The sequence below is a fragment of the Ostrea edulis genome, chromosome 2 (assembly GCF_947568905.1).
Source record: "Ostrea edulis chromosome 2, xbOstEdul1.1, whole genome shotgun sequence".
Taxonomy (NCBI): domain Eukaryota; kingdom Metazoa; phylum Mollusca; class Bivalvia; order Ostreida; family Ostreidae; genus Ostrea; species Ostrea edulis.
This window is the reverse complement of record NC_079165.1, coordinates 73,954,795-73,979,967: the sequence shown is the minus strand read 5'-3', so window position 1 is coordinate 73,979,967 and position 25,173 is coordinate 73,954,795. Positions and strand designations below refer to the sequence as shown.

At 33.2% G+C, this 25,173-nt stretch overlaps 1 protein-coding gene across 2 annotated transcripts in view; it reads left to right on the top strand.

Moving 5' to 3' along the window:
- Positions 1-147: 147 nt before the first annotated feature.
- LOC125680280 (proton-coupled zinc antiporter SLC30A9, mitochondrial-like) overlaps positions 148-25,173 on the top strand; it is a 39,464-nt gene continuing 14,438 nt past the window's right edge. Inside the window, exons 1-13 of one of the 2 annotated variants that reach the window (XM_048919739.2) lie at positions 148-284; positions 4,774-4,900; positions 5,161-5,307; positions 7,014-7,047; positions 8,584-8,675; positions 9,267-9,330; positions 9,478-9,579; positions 9,727-9,803; positions 9,957-9,979; positions 10,753-10,820; positions 13,008-13,110; positions 15,986-16,041; positions 24,701-24,830. In XM_048919739.2, the coding sequence (XP_048775696.2) occupies positions 4,777-4,900; positions 5,161-5,307; positions 7,014-7,047; positions 8,584-8,675; positions 9,267-9,330; positions 9,478-9,579; positions 9,727-9,803; positions 9,957-9,979; positions 10,753-10,820; positions 13,008-13,110; positions 15,986-16,041; positions 24,701-24,830 (1,020 nt within the window). In that variant the 5' untranslated portion in view covers positions 148-284; positions 4,774-4,776. The remainder of the gene's footprint in view (positions 285-4,773; positions 4,901-5,160; positions 5,308-7,013; positions 7,048-8,583; positions 8,676-9,266; positions 9,331-9,477; positions 9,580-9,726; positions 9,804-9,956; positions 9,980-10,752; positions 10,821-13,007; positions 13,111-15,985; positions 16,042-24,700; positions 24,831-25,173) is intronic. The other variant, XM_048919741.2, reaches the window with a different exon arrangement.

Here is a 25,173-nt window from a genome sequence, read left to right as displayed (position 1 = left end):
AGAAATATGTTGAGTTGTTTGTATCTTATTTCATACAAGACAAAAATTTCCGAAATATTGGTATTTATAAATCTATAGATGCTGTTGATAATATTCGATGTCACATTTTATATATAGAATTCTTTTCCTCGAAACAGTTTATGTTCAACTTAAGTTTTAATAACAGCAAACTGAAAGTTGAGATCACCGTGACCGTCACGAAAACAAAATATTAATGAAGAGACTCTATGTCACTCTTTTTCAATGATTAATCAAGTCATGAAATTCTTGGATATATCTTAGAAGTAAGGCTAACTGTATATTATATATCAGTGGTGCTACCGTAAGGGCGAGCGCAATCACTGAGCCAGGTATCAAATGCAGTGTTCTCTGAAGACTGGGCTGCTATAGCTGGCCTGTGTAACGTATTATGAATAGATGTCCTGGTCTCTGACTCTGTGCTAGTGATAAATAGCATGCGTCCATTCAATGTATAGTGACAGACTCATATTATACATGTATATTGTATAATATGATGGGTATATGTATAAAGAATCGATTCATTGAATAAAATGCTTAGGCAAGGTAATGTAATTTAAACATGCAGTCAAGCATATAAATTTGGTCACTTTCCCAGTGTAATGGCCTGGGGTATATAATTATATTTTGGCCAAATGTCCCTTGTGTCTTTTAATTTCATTGGTGTTTTAGTTTGTTTTATGTCATTGGATTGGTCTTGGAGATTTTCCCTCCAAGAGTTCTGTTCTTTGTGGTCAGTCTTTATTCAGTTTTTGAAGAAGAGAGTTGATTTCAGTAGATCTGACATATTTTGACAATTAGACATAGACCGACATTTTTCCTCTTGATATTACTTGCATTCATTTTCTGTTAGACTTGTAACTTTTCTACTGAAATAAATGTATCCTGGGTACAAATAGTTCACTTAAAAATGGTGACAAGTAATGAACCGACAACTGAGGAAAGTGCCATTAAATTCATATGTGAAAAAGACTTTCTATAAACTCTAGAACATCAATGTAGAATTTAAACAGTCTATTTAATGATTATTTTTAACTGAAAGTTGTATAGGATTCTTGCAGCACTTTTGATAAATTAGGGGTGTTTTGCTGTTTGTTCAGAGTACATTCTATATTTAACTACAATTTGATGACACCATACCAAAGCTTATATTTGTCACATTCCCTTTGTTATAATACAAAATACTCTCGTGACGTAAACACTTCATCAAAATAGTTTTTATAGTGTATCAATCGCAATTGCCAAGGGTTTGTAGAGAAGTGGAGCGGATTGTAAATCCTTGGCTAGCAAAGATGGTTTAAGGCAGACTTGAAAGATTTGGCAATTTTCATGCAAATATCAATGGAGTATGACCTGCCTTAACACACCCAAATGACAATTTGCATGACAGTCTTTTGATTTTCGTATTGATGTTTCCATACTCAAGCTCTATTTTTCATGAACAATGATATATATTTAACAATTTTTTACACAATATTTTTGCACTTGATTGATTTGAATGAAATAATTTGAGTTAGGTTAAAATATATTTATCATTTAAAAATATTCAGCTTTGTACAGAATGTACATTTCACAAATTTATGGTAAAACTAATTTTCAACACTTGAGATTTATTTTTTCATTTAGAGGAGCTATATTTTTCTCATTTTCGTATGTACATGTTTTAGATTTCATGAAAATCGAAAACTGTAGTTACTGTAGTGGAAATATAAATAAACACACTAATCAGCAGGGTTTGAATTGACTGGCAGCTTAACATATCTATAATGGATGAAGTTTGTTGAATCTCTGAGTTTTCAATTTGAATGGGGCTTTCATAAATGTTTAAAGGTTTCTATTGACACAATTGGTGTACTGGGGTAACATTAAGGATTTTTTTAATATATATATAATAAAAAAAATTGAGAGACAATGTAAAAGATGCTGAATTATAAGACCTGAACTGTGCACAGAAAAGTTGATATGCAAGTCCCAGAGAGCTACAGTTCTGCAGCTACACTGGTGTAGTATATATAGGCATGAAAATTTGCCTGTCCTCAAAGATGCACATCGATGTGTTCTAACTCTTTATATAAATCAACTGAATTGATGGTCCACATTTGTACACAGATTATTAAATATGCTTAGAATCAATGAGAAATGAAAATGTGGTGGTGAAGGGAAATAAGCAAATACATCCCATTGGATAAATATTGTGTAAACACAATTATGTTTGACTCTATAAATTACTCTGATATTGATCAAATAGTTCACAAGGTAGTTAAACAAGTGAAGCACTATTAATAATAATGCATTTTTTCTTTAATTTATTTTTTTATGAAGAGGCATACATTGATATCTTATTTCAAAAGTACAAGTATACATAAAATAAATACTTAAATAAGTATATTCACAGTCAGTACAGATTGATAATTTGTTCAATATTTCACATTTCATTGTAGCTATTTTTTAAGAGAGAAAGAAAGAAAGAGCAGATATAAAGAAATAAAGAGAGATTTATAGGCTGTAAGATCTGAAGATTGGAAAGAAAGAAAGTGACTGCAGTGCACCTTCATACAGTGCTCGAGCTGGGCTTCGCCATTTTCGCCAATGGCGAATTTTTTTCAAAAATGGCGAAAAAAAATTGAAAGTGGCGAAAATCCCTTTTTGCAATAAATTGTATTTTAAATCCTTTGTCAGTGACGCATTATAGCCTGTTTGTTTATGCAGTCAAAATCTGTTTATTCAGTCAACGCGTGCGACCGGAAATCTCGCGTCACTCCAGTGCACACAGGAAAGTCGGTGATTATGTAATAAAGTACATCGGACAGCTGTTTACCCTGCTGTGGTCAATTGTTTAACATTTAAAGTCGTATTCATTTTCGTGTTATCATCTCCACATTAATGTCAATTCTTAACCAGAGAACCGACCGGTAATTAAATTGGTCGTATTATTGTGTATAATGTATATATGAATACATCAATTGTTTGTTTTTGCGGCCAAACTCGTTGATTACAAGATTTTGATTTTGATGTGTTTGATTTTAGTTCGAATATTTCATAAACGATGCGGTCGGTCACCATTGATATGGACATAGCAATTTTAATAAATAATTTTCTTTGAAGTTCGGTGCGCAACAGTATAAAAATGCTAATCTCATAAGACTATGCACCCCATTCTATTTTGACACTAAACTTGTAGCTTCTGACCCTAGTCAGTCTAAAATTCAAAACATAACTATGTTTGGCTTTACAGTCAACCCCATATGCTCAAACATCTGATTCTGTCCAAATTGCAAAATCTTCCATACAAAACGGAAATTTAATAGGGAATGGTTGAGATACGACTCTAAATTGGGCTTGATGTTTTGTGACATCTGCATTTCGGGCAATGTACACAATGTTTTCACTGAGGGGTGTAGCATCATGAAGTTTATATTTACAATAGTTACATAAAGTGCTTCATTATTTGTTTTAGTGCATACGGTACACAGTTTTGTATATCTATTTGTAGGGATCATATGTATGTACAATGTAGGCACAGGCAAATACACTGAACACTTACAATTTTAGTGCTTTGAAATACATGTAAATGTTAATATTATCATAATTTATTTACTAATGCAGATGGTTAAATCCAATGATAGAATACATGTGTTTAATTCACTATGCATCAATAAAGTAGGCATATATATTGGTTACTTATGCAAAGTTAGAAAATATGCGATTCAATTATCCGGACGCTTCATTTATCCGGAAGATTTTGCTGGGAACCAAAGTGTCCGGATTAACGAGGCTCCACTGTATATGATTTATTATCTGAATTTTGATTTCCATAATAGAATTTATCAAACAAAAAAACTTCTTATTATTTCAGAAAGAAGTGTTTAGGTATGGTACCTGAATATGATTAAGTAATGTAACTGATTCAAAATGCTAAAATAAGTGTAATGAATAAAATAATTATATAATATGATGGAAATAATTGTAAAGCATCAAGCATGCGATTATTTGTGCCGCGCCGCTCCCCGAAAAAGTGGCGAAAGGGAATTCTGGTCCAGTGGGAGCACTGCATATTACATAATTTTATTATTGAATATGTGAATATAGAAATATTGAATGAATGAATATTAACTAAGATGCCATATGTAAACTGTGTGTCCCTCAAAACTGTCAATTCAATTTTTCCATCAATTTTATAATAACATATAGCAGGTATAGAGAAGATCAATTAAGTAAATTAAGATTTTGTCACAAAGACTGAAAATGAAGTGGGTTTTTTATGTGAGTGAAAGATACCAAACACCAAGACACAGATTATTTCTTTGCATCATGTATGTTGAAAACTTTCAAAGATATAGAATAGAAACTTATGGTCGCTTTTCAAATTCTAAAGATACTACATGCAAAAGTGTTATACATATAGGGTGAACAAACCCTGATTCGTGGTTCCATTGGTCTAGAGTTTGCATTTCAAATTTCTCTGTGAAACTGTCACGATTTCCTTTCAGTGGAGTAAGTTGTTCAATTTATTTTACTATTACCTGGTACATACATATACAAAGGCAGTTTTTCATCAGATTTGTTTGTGTACATGTGTAATAAGAGCTTGCTATTTACAGCAAGCTTGCTACATGAACATATTTAAACTGCAATCTCATGAGGAGGGGCCCAGTGTCTCTGACAATGAGGGAATTATTTCTTGAATGCACGGGATGTATTAATTATAATTGAAAGGTACAAATTCCATTCTTTGTATAAATTGCTATTTTACAGGTCATGTTATTAAAAATTATTCTTCAAGATGGAAAATTGCTGCTTCATAAGCGAATATTACCATCCCTTCAAGTTTTACTCAGAAAACATCATCATTATTTAGTCAACACGACATTCACCAAAACAGGTAATAAAAAAAACACGGAAAAAATGCTGAGAGACATTCATAGAATACTTTAAGCAAACCAAAAACCTACATTAATTTTAACAGATTATTTCAAATGTACATTTGTCAAATTGACCTTTGTATGTACAGTATCTACATGTACATGCCACTATGAACTAGCGCCCATATGATAAAAAAAAACATGTGTCAGTTCTCTTGAGTTTTATATTTTTCGTAAGTGTTCATTCATATGTAGATACTGTATTACATTTTCGTTGCAGCTAAACATACTGGCCTCGGGAAAAGGCATTCTTCAATACTTTATTCCAGTACTAGTTTGTTGGATCTTCTTAATCCATGTGTATCTAATCACAGACATCTATCTAATAACAGCAGAAAGGGGGACAAAACAGTGATTCAAGCAGCTGGTATGTAACGAATAGTAGATCAGAAACCATCCCTAGTTTACCAAATTAGTTGCACTATGTACGTACATTATTATAAAGATACATGTAATAATTATGACTCTGATCACATGAGTGAAATATAGTATGTCAGAAACTCAACATCATAATGGTAGCTGTTGTCACTCTACTATTCATGATATCATGGCCTACTAAACTATGTTACATCATAGTAGGCTATGATGTTATAGCTGTTTGTATATTTTGGTGTCACAGCAGTAAGGCTTTCAAAAACGAGAAAATGAGAAAATCACTCTATTTACCTTATATTTCTCTACCAGTTATTCTTAAAATTTGAAAAAATATTCCGAATAAATTTCGTTTTTATAGTTCCTTGGAATATTGATAAGCATTGAAAGTACCATTTTTTATGGTAGTGCAAAAGTACAAAGTTTATAAATGTCTCCATACTTTATTAAGGTAAGCTTGAGTACTTCATATTCCCATGAAAGTACATGTACTTAATCAGATTTCATCCCTTGGGAATCCGGGTTAGAATAAGGTCCTCAGTACCCTGGCCTTTGCTTATCGTAAGACTGAGGCAACTGAGGCATTCTTAGTGTAGCATTGAAATTTCTTTTCAAATATTTGGGTTTTCTGTACAAATATACTTATACATACCAATGCTAGTAATCAATATTCTAATGCAACTGTTTGTAATAAGCATTTTTATTGGTTATTGCATTATAATTCGCAAGTTTCGAGTTACCCAAAAGTTATTTCCCTTTGTCAAACTCTTTCGCATTTTATGACATATGGTGGGTACACAATGTATACATTATATCGTAGACTGGCATTGTACATAACGATTACCTACGATTAATGTAATAAAAGTGTAACTTTTGTTTATATCAATCACTGGTATGCATATTCTGGCCATATCAAGCATAATTTGTTTGAATAAGATCATCAAATTGGGTATTGAATCATTATGTGTTTCCTCTTCTACATGAGTGACGCTTTTATCGAAGAAAGATGACAATTAACAATATTTGTTTGAGCCATTTTGTTATCCAATACTCATATACTCACTAAAGTTGCTTTTTCCCTGAGATAGGATGGTCTCAGAAACTCTGGATATCATCTTTTAAGAAATAATACAACGATAGTAATTAGCAAATGTACCCACTGTCATCATATTTTGCGTCATAATTTACGGAAGAGTTCGACAAAGGGAAATAACTCTTGGGGAACTCGGAACTTCCGTATTGAGGTTTTATGGAGTTAAACGAGTATCAACAAGATGGAAAGCTTTCAATGATGTACGTGTAAAACACAATGTCCTGCATAAACATTTGGTAATGTATTTCAAAAAACAAAATTCAACAAAATAAAATCCAAACAAAATGCAAAATTACACTAGAATTGGAGTAATTATTTTTTCATTTGTAACTGTTATTGCTAACATGACACAGGTAACTCAGTTTGCTACCGTTAAATTAGCATTAACAGTTGCAAATAACAAATGAGGAGATATTCATTCCCTGTAGGATGCTTGTTGTATCTGATTACAAAAATATACCCTCACTATTACATACAATTAATATTATGAAAAATCTGTAAATGTTTTATTTTTAAAATTTCAATATTTTTACTTTTACATCAATATGATTATCTCTGGCTTTCATATGAGAATTGTTGCTTTGATTTTTATTATTTATTTTAAACAGTTGCAGAAGATGAGTTACTGCGTCAATTAGACTGGTAAGCGCATTTCAAACTGCAATTCTTTGTTTATCTGATTAGCTATCAAACAAGGTTTTATACCATTGCTTATCAAACCATTTTGATTTTTTAAAAAACTAATTTCAACAATCTTTGAAAAAAACACAAACATATTAACAAAACATATGTTCATGTATGTAGTTTATCCAAAATTTTTGTATTTAAGTCACTTAATTGAGTCACTCGGATGATGTAATTCACCTATTTGCAATCTGTTTTTGCCTGTCATATCATGCATTTTTAGTCGTGCATTGGTTGTGAACTTTTGACCATTTTCAGCTTCTTCTCTGGAACAGCTGAACCAATGTTAACCAATTGTCAAGGGGTCAAGGAAAACAAAAATTGTGAATTTCATGGACTCCGTCTCCTTGGGGCCTGAGGGGGTGTAGTCAAAACCATAGAAATTAATGTAACCATCAAAAATCTTTGTTACATCTGGAGAGCAAGCAATCAAATTATTGGCATGATTATAATAAGCAATGAGCCAATTACCAAATCTGTGAAATTCATGACCCCTTGGTTCAGGGTCCATGCCCCAGGGTGGGGCTAAGTTGGTCATATATATCTTAAAGAATCAATTTCTTTACTTCTGAGCATCAAGGAGACAAACTATTGGCATAATTATAATGAGTTCCTTACCAAACTTGTGAAATTTGTAACACCAGGATTCAAGCAGTAGTTTGAGGCTAGGTTGGTCATCTTCATAATGTAGTGAAAATTAAAATAGAAAATCTGGATATCAAGCAGACATCTGTCAAACTGTATAAATATGATTGATAATGAGGGTTCAGGTCCCAGGATGGGACTTAGTTGATCATATGTTGAAAAAGCAATATATTTTAGAAAATCTTTACTCCTAGGTGAACTGTTTGCATAATCATAATAAACAATGAGCCCTCTTTTTAAACTGTGGTACTTTATCTGGCCCTTTTAATAGAACTCAAATAGAAAATCACAGTTCACTGGGATATGATCAATCTTGCTCTCCTATAAAGGAATTGTAAAATATTAAATTGTGTATTATAGTTATAGCAATATATCTATCAGCTATACATGTACTACAAAGTATAATAATAATATAATAAGCACACAAGCTATACAATGATTTCTAAATGTGAATACTCGGATGACCATTTAGCCTCATGGGCATCTTGGTATTTTCTTTATATTCTTTAATCATAAATGAACTACAATACATTTTTCTTAAAACTGCCTAATTTAAGGGTTTAAGTTAGAGAAATGCTGGGAATTCTACTCTAATATCATTATCATATATTCTGTTAAGCCCTGGCTTGGACTTCTCGAAAAATCTCAAATTTAAGTTTGAGTTTTCTTCTCATTGAGCAGTGAAATTTTGAGTAAAATCTCAAACTTAGTCCAAGTTTTGACTTATTATAAGTTCTTTTCGAGAAATCCAGACCTGGAGTATCACATTCCCTGTCTCATGTTTGCTAGTTGGATCAAATGCATTTAATCTGCAATGTATATATATGACATAACTTTATCTATATGCAGGCAGCTTCTAATTAAAAGATTACAGCATGACAGTAAAACGCCAAAACCCAAAGAGGAGGGGGTATTCTTATTTAGAAGAGAGCCTATTTATGGTAAGAACCTATGCTCTTATATGAACCCTTCTGACATTGTTTTCAAGTAACTAAGGTATTGGTATTTCTTATGACAATTTAATCACTTTAACAGATCTTTTAATAAAGCTTTTCAATTTCGTTTTTGACACAGAAATGGATAGATACAGTGCGTAGATTCTGTATCACGCAGAAAAAGATTACTGGATCTTAAGTAATTTGTGATGAAAATATTGTGTGACTTTATATATACAAGCAACTATTTGGATAATTCTGCAGGTGTCATATTTGATTTAGTATTTGATTGATATACTAAAGAGATCAGATATATATTTTCGAAAAATATCTGAAAATGTAAAATTTGGCACAATTAAACTGTTTATGCAGACTTGTCAAACAGAAAAACAATTTGTGTTTACTCTTTGAAAAAGTTAAAATTAACACCATGGTCATTTCAGGGATTGTTACTTGTCATGTGTTAATATGACATTATATTACATTAGAACCCCCTATTACTTCAAAATGAATTAATTTACAACTATATCATGTTTTGAGAAGTGAATAGAAGGATTTCATGCTAAGCAAAGTTTGATGTTTTAAAATTTATTTCAGAAAAAATGGAAAATACCATTATATATGAGGAAGACCTATACAGGGAATATGGTTTGACAGCTAAGTATGTCCAGACATGTGCTGGTTCATTGGAAATGTAGTATATTTCTATTAAAATGTACATTTATATGAACATTTACACACCACCCAAAATATGAAAATTAAAAATGTCTTTGTTTGAAATGATACATTGGTAGCGGTGATGTTTCAGGGATGTAGAAGGCTTGCCTAGAGAGAAGATGAGAAGTGGTTGGTCCTTGGCCCAGACGGAAGACCTAAAATATGGATATAGAAAGCATTTAGTCCACACATTGTAAGTGTAAGCAATGTATATGTAATTTATTTTGTCAAATGCCTTGAACCATATTTAGCAAGGAAAAAGTTCTCTCCGATTGTTTTGCCTCATGGTAAAAAGTAATTGTTTAACACTTGTAATGGTATTTGCTGTTGACTTCTACAGAGCATTAAAAAAATGGGGCTCAGAAGATGCCATCAAATTACGTCGACTTATTATAAAAAGGGAAATGGACAGAAAAGGTCAGCTATCTGTTTTGATTCATGGACTTGAACTCTGTTTTTGAAAATAATAGATCAAATTTATGCATTCAAAAAATGTAACAGTAAAGACCTACCCGGTATTTCATTAATACAGTAGGAAGATTCTAAAGATAGATCACTTTTCTTTTGCAGAGGAATATGCAAATGAACAAAAGGTAAAAAAAAAAATTGATTGTAGCACACTTCAAAAGAGGAGGGTGTGTGGTTATACTAGGTTACCTGCCTTTCTCCATGTTTCCTTACATTTAGCACACATTTTTAGCTCACCAGAGCTTAATGCAAGCTCTTCTGATCAAAATTTTTACTTGTATGCAACGAAATAATGTTTTGGTTTTTCTTTCTGTGAGAAATTTTGAATAATTCAATTATGCTAAATAAAAGTATACCATTCCAATTTTTATTGAAAATAATTTAATGCCTTGAATTGTTTTTTCTGTGTTTCACAACTTTAACTTTGGCTATAACTTTTTAACTGTTAAAAGCAGGCTTCCATGAACTATGGCATGTCTGCTGAAAGCTTGACTTTGATCAATCTGATTAAAATCAGCTCCTTGATATGCTCCCTTCTTTTAACATTGTCAATTTACCAAAGAGCAGATGGAGAAGCTGATTTTAATCAGATTGGATTTTTGATTGCCTATGGAATCAGTGTCAGAGGATGTGGCCACTGTTACAATAGATATTTGATTTTTTAGCAATAACTTAATTGACTATGAATATATATTTGATTTCCAAGCAATAGCTTGACATTGATTTTCATAGATGCACCATGAGTTGAAAATGTTGTTGAGATTGACTCTGAGGGTCATGAAGTCAAAGACTCAGCATGGTCTCTGTTACTAAAAGCAATAGCTTTATACTAAATGGAAACATGTCTGGAATTATCACTTGGTTTGGAATTAGTTACGTACATTCATACTTTTTTCAGAATTACGACATATTTTCCTTTGGATTCAAAGACCGACAAGGCCGTGTCATTTCTCTGGCTCTAGTAGTGTAAGTATCACAGATTCTTAAAAAATCCACCTATTTACCCAAGATTTATGATCAGCCATTCAAAGAAAGGGATTCTATATCCGACAAGGCCGTGTCATTTCTCTGGCTCTAGTAGTGTAAGTATCACAGATTCTTAAAAAATCCACCTATTTACCCAAGATTTATGATCAGCCATTCAAAGAAAGGGATTCTATATCCGACAAGACCGTGTCATTTCTCTGGCTCTAGTAGTGTAAGTATCACAGATTCTTAACAAATCTACCTATTTACCCAAGATTTATGATCAGCCATTCAAAGAAAGGGATTCTATATCCGACAAGGCCGTGTCATTTCTCTGGCTCTAGTAGTGTAAGTATCACAGATTCTAAAAAATCTACCTATTTACCCAAGATTTATGATCAGCCATTCAAAGAAAGGGATTCTATATCCGACAAGACCGTGTCATTTCTCTGGCTCTAGTAGTGTAAGTATCACAGATTCTAAAAAATCTACCTATTTACCCAAGATTTATGATCAGCCATTCAAAGAAAGGGATTCTATATCTTGCATGCTATTTAATGAAATCAGAAATGTCCACTTCTTTTGCCTGGAAGGTGGAGGGTGGGATGCACACATACCATCTGTCTTTTTCTTTGTCTATAATTTTGGTCTTAAAATTTTAAACTAAACAAGGGAGACGTCCTACACAATAAAGTGAAAACTTTAACTGAAGAAGGTCAAGGTCGTTTAAGTTCAATTTTGCTGCAATTGTCCTTCTATCTGTCTGTCACATTTCATTGGCTTGCCTCTAGCATTTGATTGTTTTGCCGTTTTCCGCCACACTCAATAATTTTTCAGTTATCTGGTGGCGCCCAGTTTTTATTGGTGGAACAGAGAACCCAGATACAATGTACCTGGGAAGAGACCACCGACCTTCCGAAAGTAAACTGAGAAACTTTCTCACTTACCGGCGCGAGCGAGATTCGAACCCGCGCCAACCAGATGGCATTTGAAAAGTGAACAAAATAGTTCTTTTTTTATAAAACTGAGTATATCCTGTTGATATGTGATGATATTTTGATTTAGGTCCAATGGTAAAAGAATTGTAGCATCCAAAACCTTATTGCACACCTACAAGACAGTTAAATACAACCATTCTATAACATACTATTCTTAAATACAACCATTCTATCACACAAGATACTTAAATATACTATAATTTGATTGTTTTAGGTCACCTGTGTAAACTCGGGTGACCTATTGCAATTGGTCGACATACATCATTGTATGTCGTGCATTAATAGTTGAACATTTTTAACCATCTTGATAACTACCATTCCAATTCTTTTCAAATTTGATATGAAGAATCTTTAGGAAAGGGTGACATAAGCTGTAAATTTCAGGACTCCTTCGTCTCAGGGGTCTTAGGGATGGGCGAAAACTGTCATAAATTGACCAATTTTCAAAAATCTTCACTACATCCAAAAATCTTCTTCTCTACAATTGTACATCTGTAAGAAAAACTAAATGCATATTGATGTAGAGCAGGAAGGCCTCTACCAAATTGTAAATTTCATAATCCCTGCGATGGAGGTTCTGATTCCAGTCAAACTTGGTATATAGTGTTTAAAACATTTACAATAATATTTTCTTTAATGCTATTGATTTTAAATTGCTACTAAATAGATATTGAGAATGAGTAGGCAGTCCTTTACCAAAATTGTAAATTTCATGATCCCAGAGGTAAGGTGTTTTGTTCCAGAGTGGAACTAAAATTATTACAGAGGTTATCATTTGAAAGACTTGCTAATATAGTATAAAACCTAAATGCATATTTAGGAAAAGCAGAAAAGGATTTACCCAAATTGTGAATTATGAAACCCCAGAGTTTTGACTTTCAGATGGGTACAAATCAGTCAAATAAAAGATTTAAAAAATCAATCATATTGTGTTACTGTTTCAGACATTATAGTAAAGTCTTTCATCAGTATAGGCACTTTCAGGAGCATTTTAAAAAGTTTTAAGAACACATCTTGTTTTATACTGTTGCTGAACGTTGGAATATATCATAGTTATGCAGAACAGGATATTTTTTCTAGATTTCATAGCCATTTTGGCTAGTGATACTTTTTAACTAATACTCAAGTGACTGATAAGGCCTGTGGACCTCTTGTTTGTTTTATTGCTTATTGAATATTCTGCCAATAGGAATTTCACAGTATGTATGATGAAGATGGTGGTGTATGCTGTTTCTATGTCTCCAAGCATGCTGGCTGAATTCCTCCACTCTTTGCTGGACACTGCTAACCAGGTAAGTAATCTGACATCACTAACCAGGTAAATAATCTGACATCACTGACCAGGTAAGTAATCTGAAATCACTGACCAGGTAAGTAATCTGACATCACTAACCAGGTAAGTAATCTGACATCACTGACCGGGTAAATAATCTGACATCACTGACCAGTTAAGTAATCTCTGGACATCGCTGACCAGGTAAGTAATCTGACATCACTCACCAGGTAAATAATCTCTGGACATCACTGACCAGGTAAGTAATCTCTGGACATCGCTGACCAGGTAAGTAATCTGACATCACTCACCAGGTAAATAATCTCTGGACATCACTCACCAGTTAAGTAATCTGACATCACTGACCAGGAAAGTAATTACCTAATCTTGCAGATATATAGAACTCATTTTTTTCAACTGCTTACTGTGTTAAACATAAGAGGTCATCAGAAAAAAAAATTCTTGTAAAATAATTTCAAACCAAATTTCAGAAATGAACAATCAAGCTTCATACAAATTTTTGCAATAAAAGAACTGCCCTCACTTTTGCATCATTTTCAGACATTTAACTCCCAAAAGCTCCATCAGGAACTTTTTTAGGTCACCTGAATCATTCAGGTGACCTATTGCTATCTGTTTTCGTCCGTCGTCGTGCGTTAACATTTGAACATTTTCAGCTTCTTCTCTGAAACCCCTGAACCAATTTCAACCAATTTTGGCATATAGCATCTGTGGGTGGAGGGGAACAAAAATTGTGAAATTCGTGGTCCCTGCCCCCCTGGGGCCTGAGGGGTGGGGCAAAAACCATCAAAATGAGTGTAATTTTAAAAACTCTTCTTCTTTACTCCTGGACATCAAGAAGCCAAACTGTGGGCATAATTATAATGAGCGTTGAGCCCTCTACCAAAATTGTGAAATTCATGGCCCCTGGGGCAGGGGTTCTTGTGTTAGGGTGGAGCTCTATTGGTCATATAGTGAAAATGTAGAAATTCTTTGAAAATCTTCTTCTCTGTCTCTGGGTATTAAGTAGACAAACTAATAGCATGGTAATGATGAGCAAGGATGCCTCTTTAAAAATTGTGAAATTCATGGCCCCTGGATCAGGGGTTCTGGTGTGTTAGGGTGGGGCTCTATTGGTCATAGAGTGAAAATGTAGAAATTCTTTGAAAATCTTCTCTGTCTCTGGGTATTAAGTAGACAAACTAATAGCATGGTAATGATGAGCAAGGATGCCTCTTTAAAAATTGTGAAATTCATGGCCCCTGGATTAGGGGTTCTGGTGCTAGGGTGGGGCTCTATAAGTCATATAGTGAAAATGCATTATTTCTTTGAAAATCTTCTTCTCTGTCCTTGGGTATTAAGTAGACAAACCAATAGCATGGTTATGATGAGCAAGGATGCCTCTTTCAAAATTGTGAAATTCATGGCCCCTGGGTCAGGGGTTCTGGTATTAGGGTGGGGCCCTATTGATCATATAGTGAAAATGCATTTTATTTCTTTGAAAATCTTCTCCTCTGCTGCTGGGTATTAAGTAGTCAAACTAATAGTATGATAATGATGATCAAGGATGCTTCTTTCAAAACTGAAATTTATGGCCCCTGGGTCAGGGGTTCTGGTGCAAAGGCGGGGCTGATTGATTATATAGTGAAAATGCAATATTTCTTTGAAAATCTTCTGTTTTTGTCCGTCGTCGTTCGTCGTGCGTTAACATTTGAACATTTTCAGCTTCTTCTCTGAAACCCCTGAACCAATTTCAACCAATTTTGGCATATAGCATCTGTGGGTGGAGGGGAACAAAAATTGTGAAATCCGTGGTCCCTGCCCCCCTGGGGCCTGAGGGGTGGGGCAAAAACCATCAAAATGAGTGTAATTTTAAAAAATCTTCTTCTTTACTCCTGGACATCAAGAAGCCAAACTGTGGGCATAATTATGAGCGTTGAGCCCTCTACCAAAATTGTGAAATTCGTGGCCCCTGGGGCAGGGGTTCTTGTGTTAGGGTGGGGCTCTATTGGTCATATAGTGAAAATGTAGAAATTCTTTGAAAATCTTCTTATATTGGTTTTATCTAAGGAGTAAATAACCCTTTTCTTTATGATGTCTCAGACCTAGGTTTTTTAAAAAGGATTATTGATTGAACATAAAAATGACACATGTACTTCATGACCACATACATGTAGCTATTCAATGTTTCTTCCATCCAAAAGTAAAATTCTTATATTTAAACACAAACCTAATTCAAACATTGGAAGGTTGTTACATGATACTCAGGTGACCTATAAGGCCCCTGGGCCTCTTGTTAAAAAATTTAATCATTTAACATGCTTTAAAGGGACTGGTTCACGTTTTTTGAAAGAAATGTTTATCATTTTTTATGTTAAAAATTAAAAATATAACTCATTTAATGTTGACAACCAAAATTTGGACCGTCTGAATGCAAGGATAAGAGCAGTATCTTAGCTTTGATTCTGTGTTATGTAAACAAAGACTCGAGTCTTTTTATGTAAACAAACAAACCAGTGAAACGTTAATTTTTGTAATTTAAAGCATCTTTATTTTGTACAATCACAAATTTTAACTTTTAAATGATACGTTTTACTTAAAGTATACTTGAAATGTGATATATCTAATAAACTTGGATCAATATCCCTTTATTTTGAAAACTTGGTAAACAATAACACACTTCAATCTTTGTTTTCAAAACAAATAATAAACTCTCTATAATGAGCTTCTGTCTTGATGAATAACCTTAATTTTTTTGTGAAACCTTCTAAACATATATTAGACTATAGATTTTGATCATTTAAAGTGAAAAACAAAATTTATGGGGAAATCGTGAATCAGTCCCTTTAAAATGTAGACTTCTTTGCATATTTTCATGTTGTTTTCTTTTTTAGGGAATGATATACTGGGGTCTGTACGTTTCCAAGAAGGCGCCAGATAAACATCATCCGTAAGTTATTTACAGATTTTTCAGTAAATGTTACTGTAGATGATAAAAAATTAGTACAATTTTTACTCACAGTACATTTTACAATATTTACATTTCCAATGTTTTTGCCTTTGACATTGTTACCAATGGCAATAGCCATTTCCTCCTGAATGTGATGTAGATGTGAACAATGCCTGCATGTATATGAATCTTAATAAATATAGTATATCTATTTTAATGACTGGGAATTCCAACAGAAATGAAAGCAGAATGTAAATAATAGAAGTAAATTTCATTTTTGAAATACATGAGGGTATGAACTGCGACGCTTTACACTGGCATACTTTTCATGAAAAATGTTAGGACATGTATTGTTAAAAATTTATTTCTTACATGTATCTTTTAAAATGTATAAGGGCTGTTCGAAAATAATTTGAGACATCATAATTCCCATTAAAGACATACTACGTTAAAACATTTTACTGAAATTCTACAGATGTGGGAAATTATGTGTCTCTAGCATTGGTAAACTAATTGTAGTGTTCATTTATGATTGTGCCTGTTGGTTCTCTCAGAGAACCCAAGTAGCATTGTCACAATGCTGTGTTTCACTTCATTCACTGTAAACACTGCAACTATTGCATAGTTCCTCCTTTTCAAATTCCTTCTAATTTGTAAATAAATAGAACATAAACATAATCAATTCACTTCAAATGATGAAAATCAAATCCAATAGGCACAACTTCGCTCCATACTTCGATTTTCAGTGAGCACTGTGTGTGCTGTTGTGACACATTTTCAGTGAGCACTGTGTGTGCTGTTGTGACACATTTTCAGTGAGCACTGTGTGTGCTGTTGTGACACATTTTCAGTGAGCACTGTGTGTGCTGTTGTGACACATTTTCAGTGAGCACTGTGTGTGCTGTTGTGACACATTTTCAGTGAGCACTGTGTGTGCTGTTGTGACACATTTTCATAAGATATAAGTGATCAAAATTTTGACTTAAGTCTTTTTTTTTATGGTCTTTGTTTATGGTCTTCAGGCCTGTGCATAATATTTTCCCAGTCCATATCATTTCGCAAGGCACAAAAAACATTTACATGAGCAAGCTCAAAGATCCATTTATGGGGTGATACAGAAAATTGGACAATTAACTTTACTTGTAGAATGTCAGCTTGATTTGTTCAATAAAGTTGTTGTACAACGCCTGTACTTTTGTACGGTTGTGAGATTTGGGGTTTTGAAAATCTTGACATTATTGAGGGTATCCACCTAAAAATTTTAAAATACATTTTTAATTCAAAAAGTAGTACCCTAAGTTATATGGTCTATGGAGAAACGGGTCCTTTCCCCTTATATGTAACTGTTACAGTATATATACAAGAATGATATCTCACTGGGCAAATTACAGAGAGTAAGATTGCTTATATCTTTAATAAGTATTTATATGATCAGTTTTGTAAAAAGAACTGTGAATTCTTGGCTGTCGTGTGTGGAAAATATTTTTCATCTTTAGGGGCATTCCAACATGTGGAATCAACAAGCCTTTAATATTGATTAAAAATCAATTGGTTAAAAACTACCTTTGAACAATACCTTCCAAAGAGATCAGTATGTACAGAAATGGCGAAGTGATATCAGGGAGTCGTCACAGGGTCAGATTTATGGCATTTTTAAAAGTGAAATTCACTTTTTAAATTTTAAATCAATTTTAAATTTGGATTTGAAAAATATTTTTAAGTGTACTACTTAAAAAGGTTAAAACAAAATTTATTAGATTCAGAACTGCAATTCGCCGACTCCCAGTCGAGACTGGAAGATGGTGTGGCACTCCAAAACATGAAAGTAGTTGCCATACCTGTAAAAAGAGTGTAATAGCTGATGAACATCATTATATTGATACCTGTAAAAAGAGTGTAATAGCTGATGAACATGAACGTCATTATATCCTAGAGCATCAGTTTTTTGAAAAAAAAGCGAAAAAATATGTGTATAGAAAATATCATAAACCAAACTTTTACAAATTTTCTGAATTATTGTCAACTGCTGGCTTCAATGTACTTATCAAATTGTGTAGTGTCATATCTAAAACATATGACCAAGTCTGTCCTCCATAATTCATTTCATTCACCTAAAATTACTCTGCTCTTTTCACGTGTACCTTGTATATTGTTTTGATTTGTATATACTGTATATAGAACCTCATAGCCCTAAAGTGGTGTGAGAGAATAAACCAAGCATGAAACTGAACTCGAACTTCTGATTTCTTAAAACTCTCAAAGTAAAATTGAAGTTCTAGTGTTATTACCTGGACAATAAATTTTCCTTTAATATTCCCGTTTCCTCCTTTTCAGTTTACTTTATTCACTCACACCATATTATGGTACATGAGGTACGATATATACAATATTTACAAATAGAATATATTATATGCAAGGTACACGTGAAAAAAGCAGGGAGTTGTTTTATATACATAAAATGAGTTAAGGAGGACAGAATTGGTCATATAATTATTTTAGATATAAAACTACACAATTTGATAAGTACATTAGGGTCTGAAGTTGACATTAACTCTGAAAATTTGAAAAAGTTAGGTTTGTGACAATATTTTCTACACAGATACTTTCTTCTATAACATTCAAAAAACTTACATTCAAGGATAAAATGATATTCGTCAGCTATCTGACCCGTATTACAGATATGGCAAGTTCTTTCGTCTTTAGGAGTGCCACACCATCTTCCAGTCTCTACTTGGAGTTGGTGATTTGAAGTTCTAAATTTGATAAATATTGTTCGAAGTTTTTTAGGTAAAGTATTTAAGTATTTTTCAAACCCAAATTCACTTTTGAAAAGGCCATACGTTTCACCCTTAGATGACTCCCGTATATCACTTTGCCATTTCTGTATATACTGATCTTTAAGACGTCGTTCAACAGTAATTTTTAACCAGTTTGTATTAAAAAATGCTCGTTCATTCCATATATTGGAGTGTCCACAAAGATCAAAAATATTTTTAATACAAGATAACCAAGAATTCTTATAACTTTCTCTACATGTACATACTTATACAAACTACACACAATCTTACTATCTGGATTTAAAAATAACCTTCCCCAGTAAGAAAGTGCTAATTATTTACATTTACAACTGATTACCACATGAACCACTCCTGACAGCTAGGTAGGGTTTAATTAGCACCGCCTCTTCCCAGGGTACCAGTAAACGGGATTAATCAGTTTGTTAAAAACTAAATGTGATTTCCTGTCAACATAGGGAGACTGAAAATCACAGTTACCCCTGGTAGTTTTCAACAAACCAATCAAGTCCACCTATTGGTACCCAGGGAAGAGGCGGTGCTAATTAAGCCCTAACTAGCTGTCAGGTGTGGTTCATGTGGTAATCAGTTGTAAATGTAAATAATTAGCATTTCAAGGGATGGAATGGAAATATTAAAGGAAAATACAGGTCATAACAGAACTTAAATTTTACTTTGAGAGTTTTAAGAAATCAGAAGTTCAATAGAATGAGAGTAAATTTGCTTATTTATATGGGGAAAAAATTGGAACTATGAGAGATTGAGACCTTGGAACTTGGAGAGATTGAGAACTTTGAGAGATTGAGAACTTGGAGAGATTGAGACCTTGGAGAGATTGAGACCTTGGAACTTGGAGAGATTGAAAACTGGAGAGATTGAGAACTTGGGGAGATTGAGAACTTGGAGAGCAGATGAATTAACTATCCATCCGCTTAACTATATCATGTCGTATGAAAGATAGAATTTCTTTCATATCTACACATGTAAGATACAGATATCCTATGAAAGATATTTCTATCTTTCATAGCACGTGACATAGTCATGCAGATGAAAACAACAATCATGACAAGATGATATCCAGCATCCTCGAGATTTCAGCCTTTAAATGTAGATGACTTCATAGAGGCTAATGAAAATAAGAACACAGCCAGTCACCTTAAGGTAGATCCATCCTCATGTGACTTATCAATATTAATGGTTAAAAGTGGAAAAACTTTATGAATTTCCACTCAAGATAGTTTGATTTAATTAATAACTGAAGGAAATGTATATCTTGCCACCTTTTTAAAGATGTAAGAGATACAAAAACAGAAGCATACATCTACATCAGAAAATCACTCATTTTCGTTAAACAGATTAATAAAAATAGATAAAAACTTGTTGAAAAGACAAAATTTAAATATCAACAGTTTTAAAAAACTGCTAATTCATAAGTATGTATAGTTTAATTGTGGATATTAGGGAAACCAATGTAATAGACATCCAGCCGAGGAAATTCCAGCATAGGAGTTATTGCCCTTGACAACATTTTTTAAATCATAAATAATTGATTATCTATGGAAAATATAAACTCTTTCAGTAATAATAGTTTACCAGATTTTTTATTATATCCAGTGAATAAAATTTCTCAGAAAGATATATTTCTATCATGCGCAAAGTTTAATTTATTAAGATTTTTGCAAAAACCTATGACATCACATGAGGATCGATCAACCTTAAATCACTGACGGAATATCTTCTCAGTAAGAGAGAAAATTGTGTGATTCATTTATTCAATAACACACACATATACCTCACGCCCCATTGAACTTAATGCTCATATTTGTGTAATTTTATGGCATCTCAGAAGCACTACTTCTATCTCTGCACTCCCTCTTCCAATTTCCTCTGGAGACTGTAACAAGTGTCTCCAATATATATGAGACTTGAGCCCTTGTAATTTTACATTTAGAAACGAGAGTAAAATCCATGTCTATTTCTACTAACAAAAACCACACTCGTCTTTGTTGTGCATTTAATATTGGTATCAATGATCCTTTGATAAGAAAACGTATGATTTTGATTAGGCCTATGAAAGGTCAGATGACTTGGCACTGCACTGAGAGACTTCCCCCAGATTAAAACCAAATGATGTCACATCATCCAGATATTGATTTAGACCTAAAATCTCATTTTTATCATGTGTTAGTTTTCTATATACTATAGTTAAAGTTAGTGATATTAATTTATAACTAAATATTTATATTACAAATCGCATTTTCCTCTATGAACCAACCAATTTCAGCGCGCGACACAGTCTTTTCATATTGACTGTGAACGGATTATGAACAAGTTTAAAGCACGCGACTGAGAGAGCGTAATAATTTGAAAAAAATACAACATCTGTTACAAAGATCTCGCAAGTCACACCTTTGGATTAAGATTGTAAACTTACATGGATTATCATCTTAATCTTGCGGTCTCCTACCTCCAAAATACAGTGCACCTTGCAATGTTGATAAAAGGCAGGGTGAGACGAAGTGTGACGTCATGTCTATGTGTTGACGTACGTCACAATACGACTGTGACAGAGGCTAGGAGTTTGTTTTATGCAACAAAATAGAAGCAATGTAAGCAAACGGTGTTTTAGTAAATGAATATAAATATAAGAATTGAACAGCACTTTTGAGCTGTTCATGGTCAATATGAACGGATTTGGATTTGAGGCAAATTCTCTGTGAATCGCTAGCTAGTGCGATTCACAGAGTTTGCCCCAAATCCAAATCTGTTCATATTGACCATGAACAGCTCAAAAGTGCTGTTCATTTCTTAAATGTTTAAATATATAATGAATAAATCCGAAAAAATTACAAGCACTATTTTGTATGTGTGCAGGCATTATTCAAAGAGGAATAACTCTAATACTATTCACTAAATCATCAATCTGGTTGATTTTCTGTCAGCAACACAGTTGCCAAAATTAAGGTTGTAGAATCCCATTCTGGGGTTATTATTAGGTCACCTGAGTGACTCAGTTGACCTATTGCTATCCACTTTCGTCTGTCGTCAGGTGTCTTAGGTGCATTGACATTTGAACTTTTCAGTTTCTTCTCTTAAACTACTTGGCCAATTTTGACCAAATTTAGTGTGTAGCATCTGTAGGGAAAGGAGAACTTAAATATTGAAATTCATGATTCCTACCCTAACCCCAACCCAACCACAACCACAGTCCAGGGCTATGAGTTTTGGGTAAAAATTGATATAATCTATTTTTAAAAAATCTTCTAGCAGACAAGTGAGTACATGGTTATAATGAGCAAGGGTGCCTCTACCAAAATTGTTATATTTCAACACTCCCTCTACTAGTTATATTTCAACACTCCCTCTACTAGTTATATTTCAACACTCCCTTTACTAGTTATATTTCAACACTCCCTTTACTAGTTATATTTCAGCACTCCCTCTTCCAATGACCACATGTTTTCCTGGTACAAGAAGTGTCTCCGAAGCCCATAAGACTCAAGCCCATGAACGTGTGGAATATGAAAGTCATTCCATGCCTATATCCACTGACTAAAACCACTTGGTATCTCTGTTAACACACTTTTCGATAAATAAATGTCCATCCTTAAAATATCTTTGAAAAGAAAACGTGCAATTTTGGACTCAGATTCTGATGAATTTGTACCATTCTATTCCACACTAAATCAATGATAATCATCGACATTTCAGCTGTCTATTGATTATAATCAATTACTTTAGTGCATGCATCAACTCATTTTATAAGTTTCCAGATGATATCTATATTGATTTGGTGTGGAATTGAATAGTGTCAGTTGAATTCATTCGCGAAAAAATCATTCATGGTTTGATTTAGGTAAGTTTTCGGACAATTCAAATCAAATGTCACCTGAAATAAGATCAAACTGAAGCGCGACTGATATGGTAAACATTTCCCAGATACTTTATGCAGGCTTGGACAGAAACAAGGGGGAAAACTGAATATACTTGAGAGACTGAATATGAATTATCCCTTGTGTCCACGGAAATTACTTTATAAGAAAACATAACCTTTTAAGGTAGGGCTTTCATATTTTGCATATAGATTCTTTATAGCAAGAACTTGTGACACAATGGCATTTGATCTTTTGACCTTGGAGTTTGGCCTACTTTTTTAAAATCTAACCTATTCAATATCTCCTGAACTATTTAAGGTAGAGCTTTCATATTTTGTAAATAGATTTCTTATGGCAAGGTCTTCTTATCATACCATGATCAATGATTTTGTAGACTTGGTCTTATCCAGAACAGCAAGGTCATGTTATAGTAATATTGATGAAGAGGCATCTCTGTGTTTTGTGAATTGATTTTCAGTTATGTTGTGATCCTTTGGGGCTAGGTTGGGGCCACAGTATGGAGTCAGAATTTTTCATGGCAATAAAGATTGATAAAAAAAATCTTTTTAAAATTTACAACAGCTGAACAACAGTAAGACCAAGGTGACTCATGTGAGCAATGTGACTCAGGTCAAGGTGACTCATGTGAGCGATGTGGCCCTTGGGTCTCTTGTTTTTGCTGAAATTAACTGATAATAAAACTGAAACATATTCGGAGATGAAAAATGTCATTTATTATAAATGACGGGAAGAAACATGCAACTCAAACACAAAGGGATCAACATTATAATACAAACTGCATAGAGAGATTACCTAACTATATCATTGATTGTCTAATGCCCTAAAACAAACTATAAAAATGTGCATCAACAACAACAACAAAAAACATGTAAAAGGATGAAGCAAAAAGATGGCACAACAAACTTAGCCACAAAGCTGGATCAACACAAGTCATTTGATACAAATTTTAGCATGTGTACTGGCAAGTGAATTGTACCTGAAATTCCACAAGAAAATTTATTGACGCAAGCGTCAAATTCGGCCGCAACTACTTGGTAACTATCAGAAAAGGAATTGTGATCAATCTCATAAATACCACAATGAATATGAAATTGAGAGTAGATCAAACAAGAATACCTTGAAATATCAGAGGTGGGCACAGGTGCCCAGGAGTAAGCATCCCCTGTTAACTTTTACTGTAAGTAAACCATTTAGAAAACTTCATGCTTTTATATCGAAGATTATATATTCCAGCATTAGTCCTTCACTATAGTTCATCCCAGCAGGCTAAGAGTATTGTACACACTTGAGATAATATTCCTTTGTATTTTTAGTAGCTTTCAAAATACTTATATTATGTAGAATGTATTTACCAATATAAAAAAATCAGCAATTTCATTTTTTAAAGGTTTGAATATAGAAAAAAATGAACACAATAAACCGAACAACAAAGAGAAAGTAAGCACAACATACACTGATACTCTGATTACATGAAGTAAAACCATACAGCTGAATTGTTGCTATCAATAGCAAAAATAAATAATACGAATTAACAGATCCCAGGCACCGAAAATTGTTATTGTTACCAGGGTATTTATCAAAAAATCGTGATTAGGTTTATGTAAAAATCGTAATTCAATTCAATAAATTATTATAATGATAGCTGTGGATATCTATAATTAAGTGTATTATTTCATAGTGTAGGCCCGCAGTAAATCACAGTCATTTTTTCTAAAACCCTTACATATAATTGCCCACTTCCTGGTGGCCGATAACAAAAGATTATGTAATAGTTGAGAATTGTCCCATGTATCTTGAAAGTAAACAATCTATCATTAATGTTTATGGTGGTGTATCATTAATGATATAAATTGTGTCGTCAGCAAAAGCAAATGCATTTTTTAATTTAACATTTATCACTAGTTGATTTTACATCATTAGTTGTTGCTATTCCTCTGTATTTTTTTTTTTTTTTTTTTTCATTTCTAGGTATGGCTATGCCAGTTTTCAGAACATCACATCGCTGTGCAGTGGATTTTCATTCTTTGTGTTTGGATTTTTACTCTCCTCTATAATGAATTTCTATTTTTTCCTCGGAGCAGAAACATCATTATCACTTGTAAGTGAAATTGAATTATAATGAAGATGAATTAATATGCTAAGATTTTAACTCCAGTAAAGCGTGAAGTGTAATTTATTGGTCATTTTGAAAAGCAGCAGAATTACTTTGATATGTAATTAAATATTTTCTTTAAATGTATTAAAAGTTCCTCTTCTGTACTTGGGGTTGGTTGTTAAGGTATGGTTTAAAGTAATTTCACCCTCCAGTGATGTCATAAGATTTCACAAAATCAATGATTTATTTATATTTTTGCATGATATTACCATAAATTTTGTTGGGGTCTTTTCCAGTTGTTATTTTTAAAAATCTTGTTAAATATAAAATATTTCAAAAGTCTAAG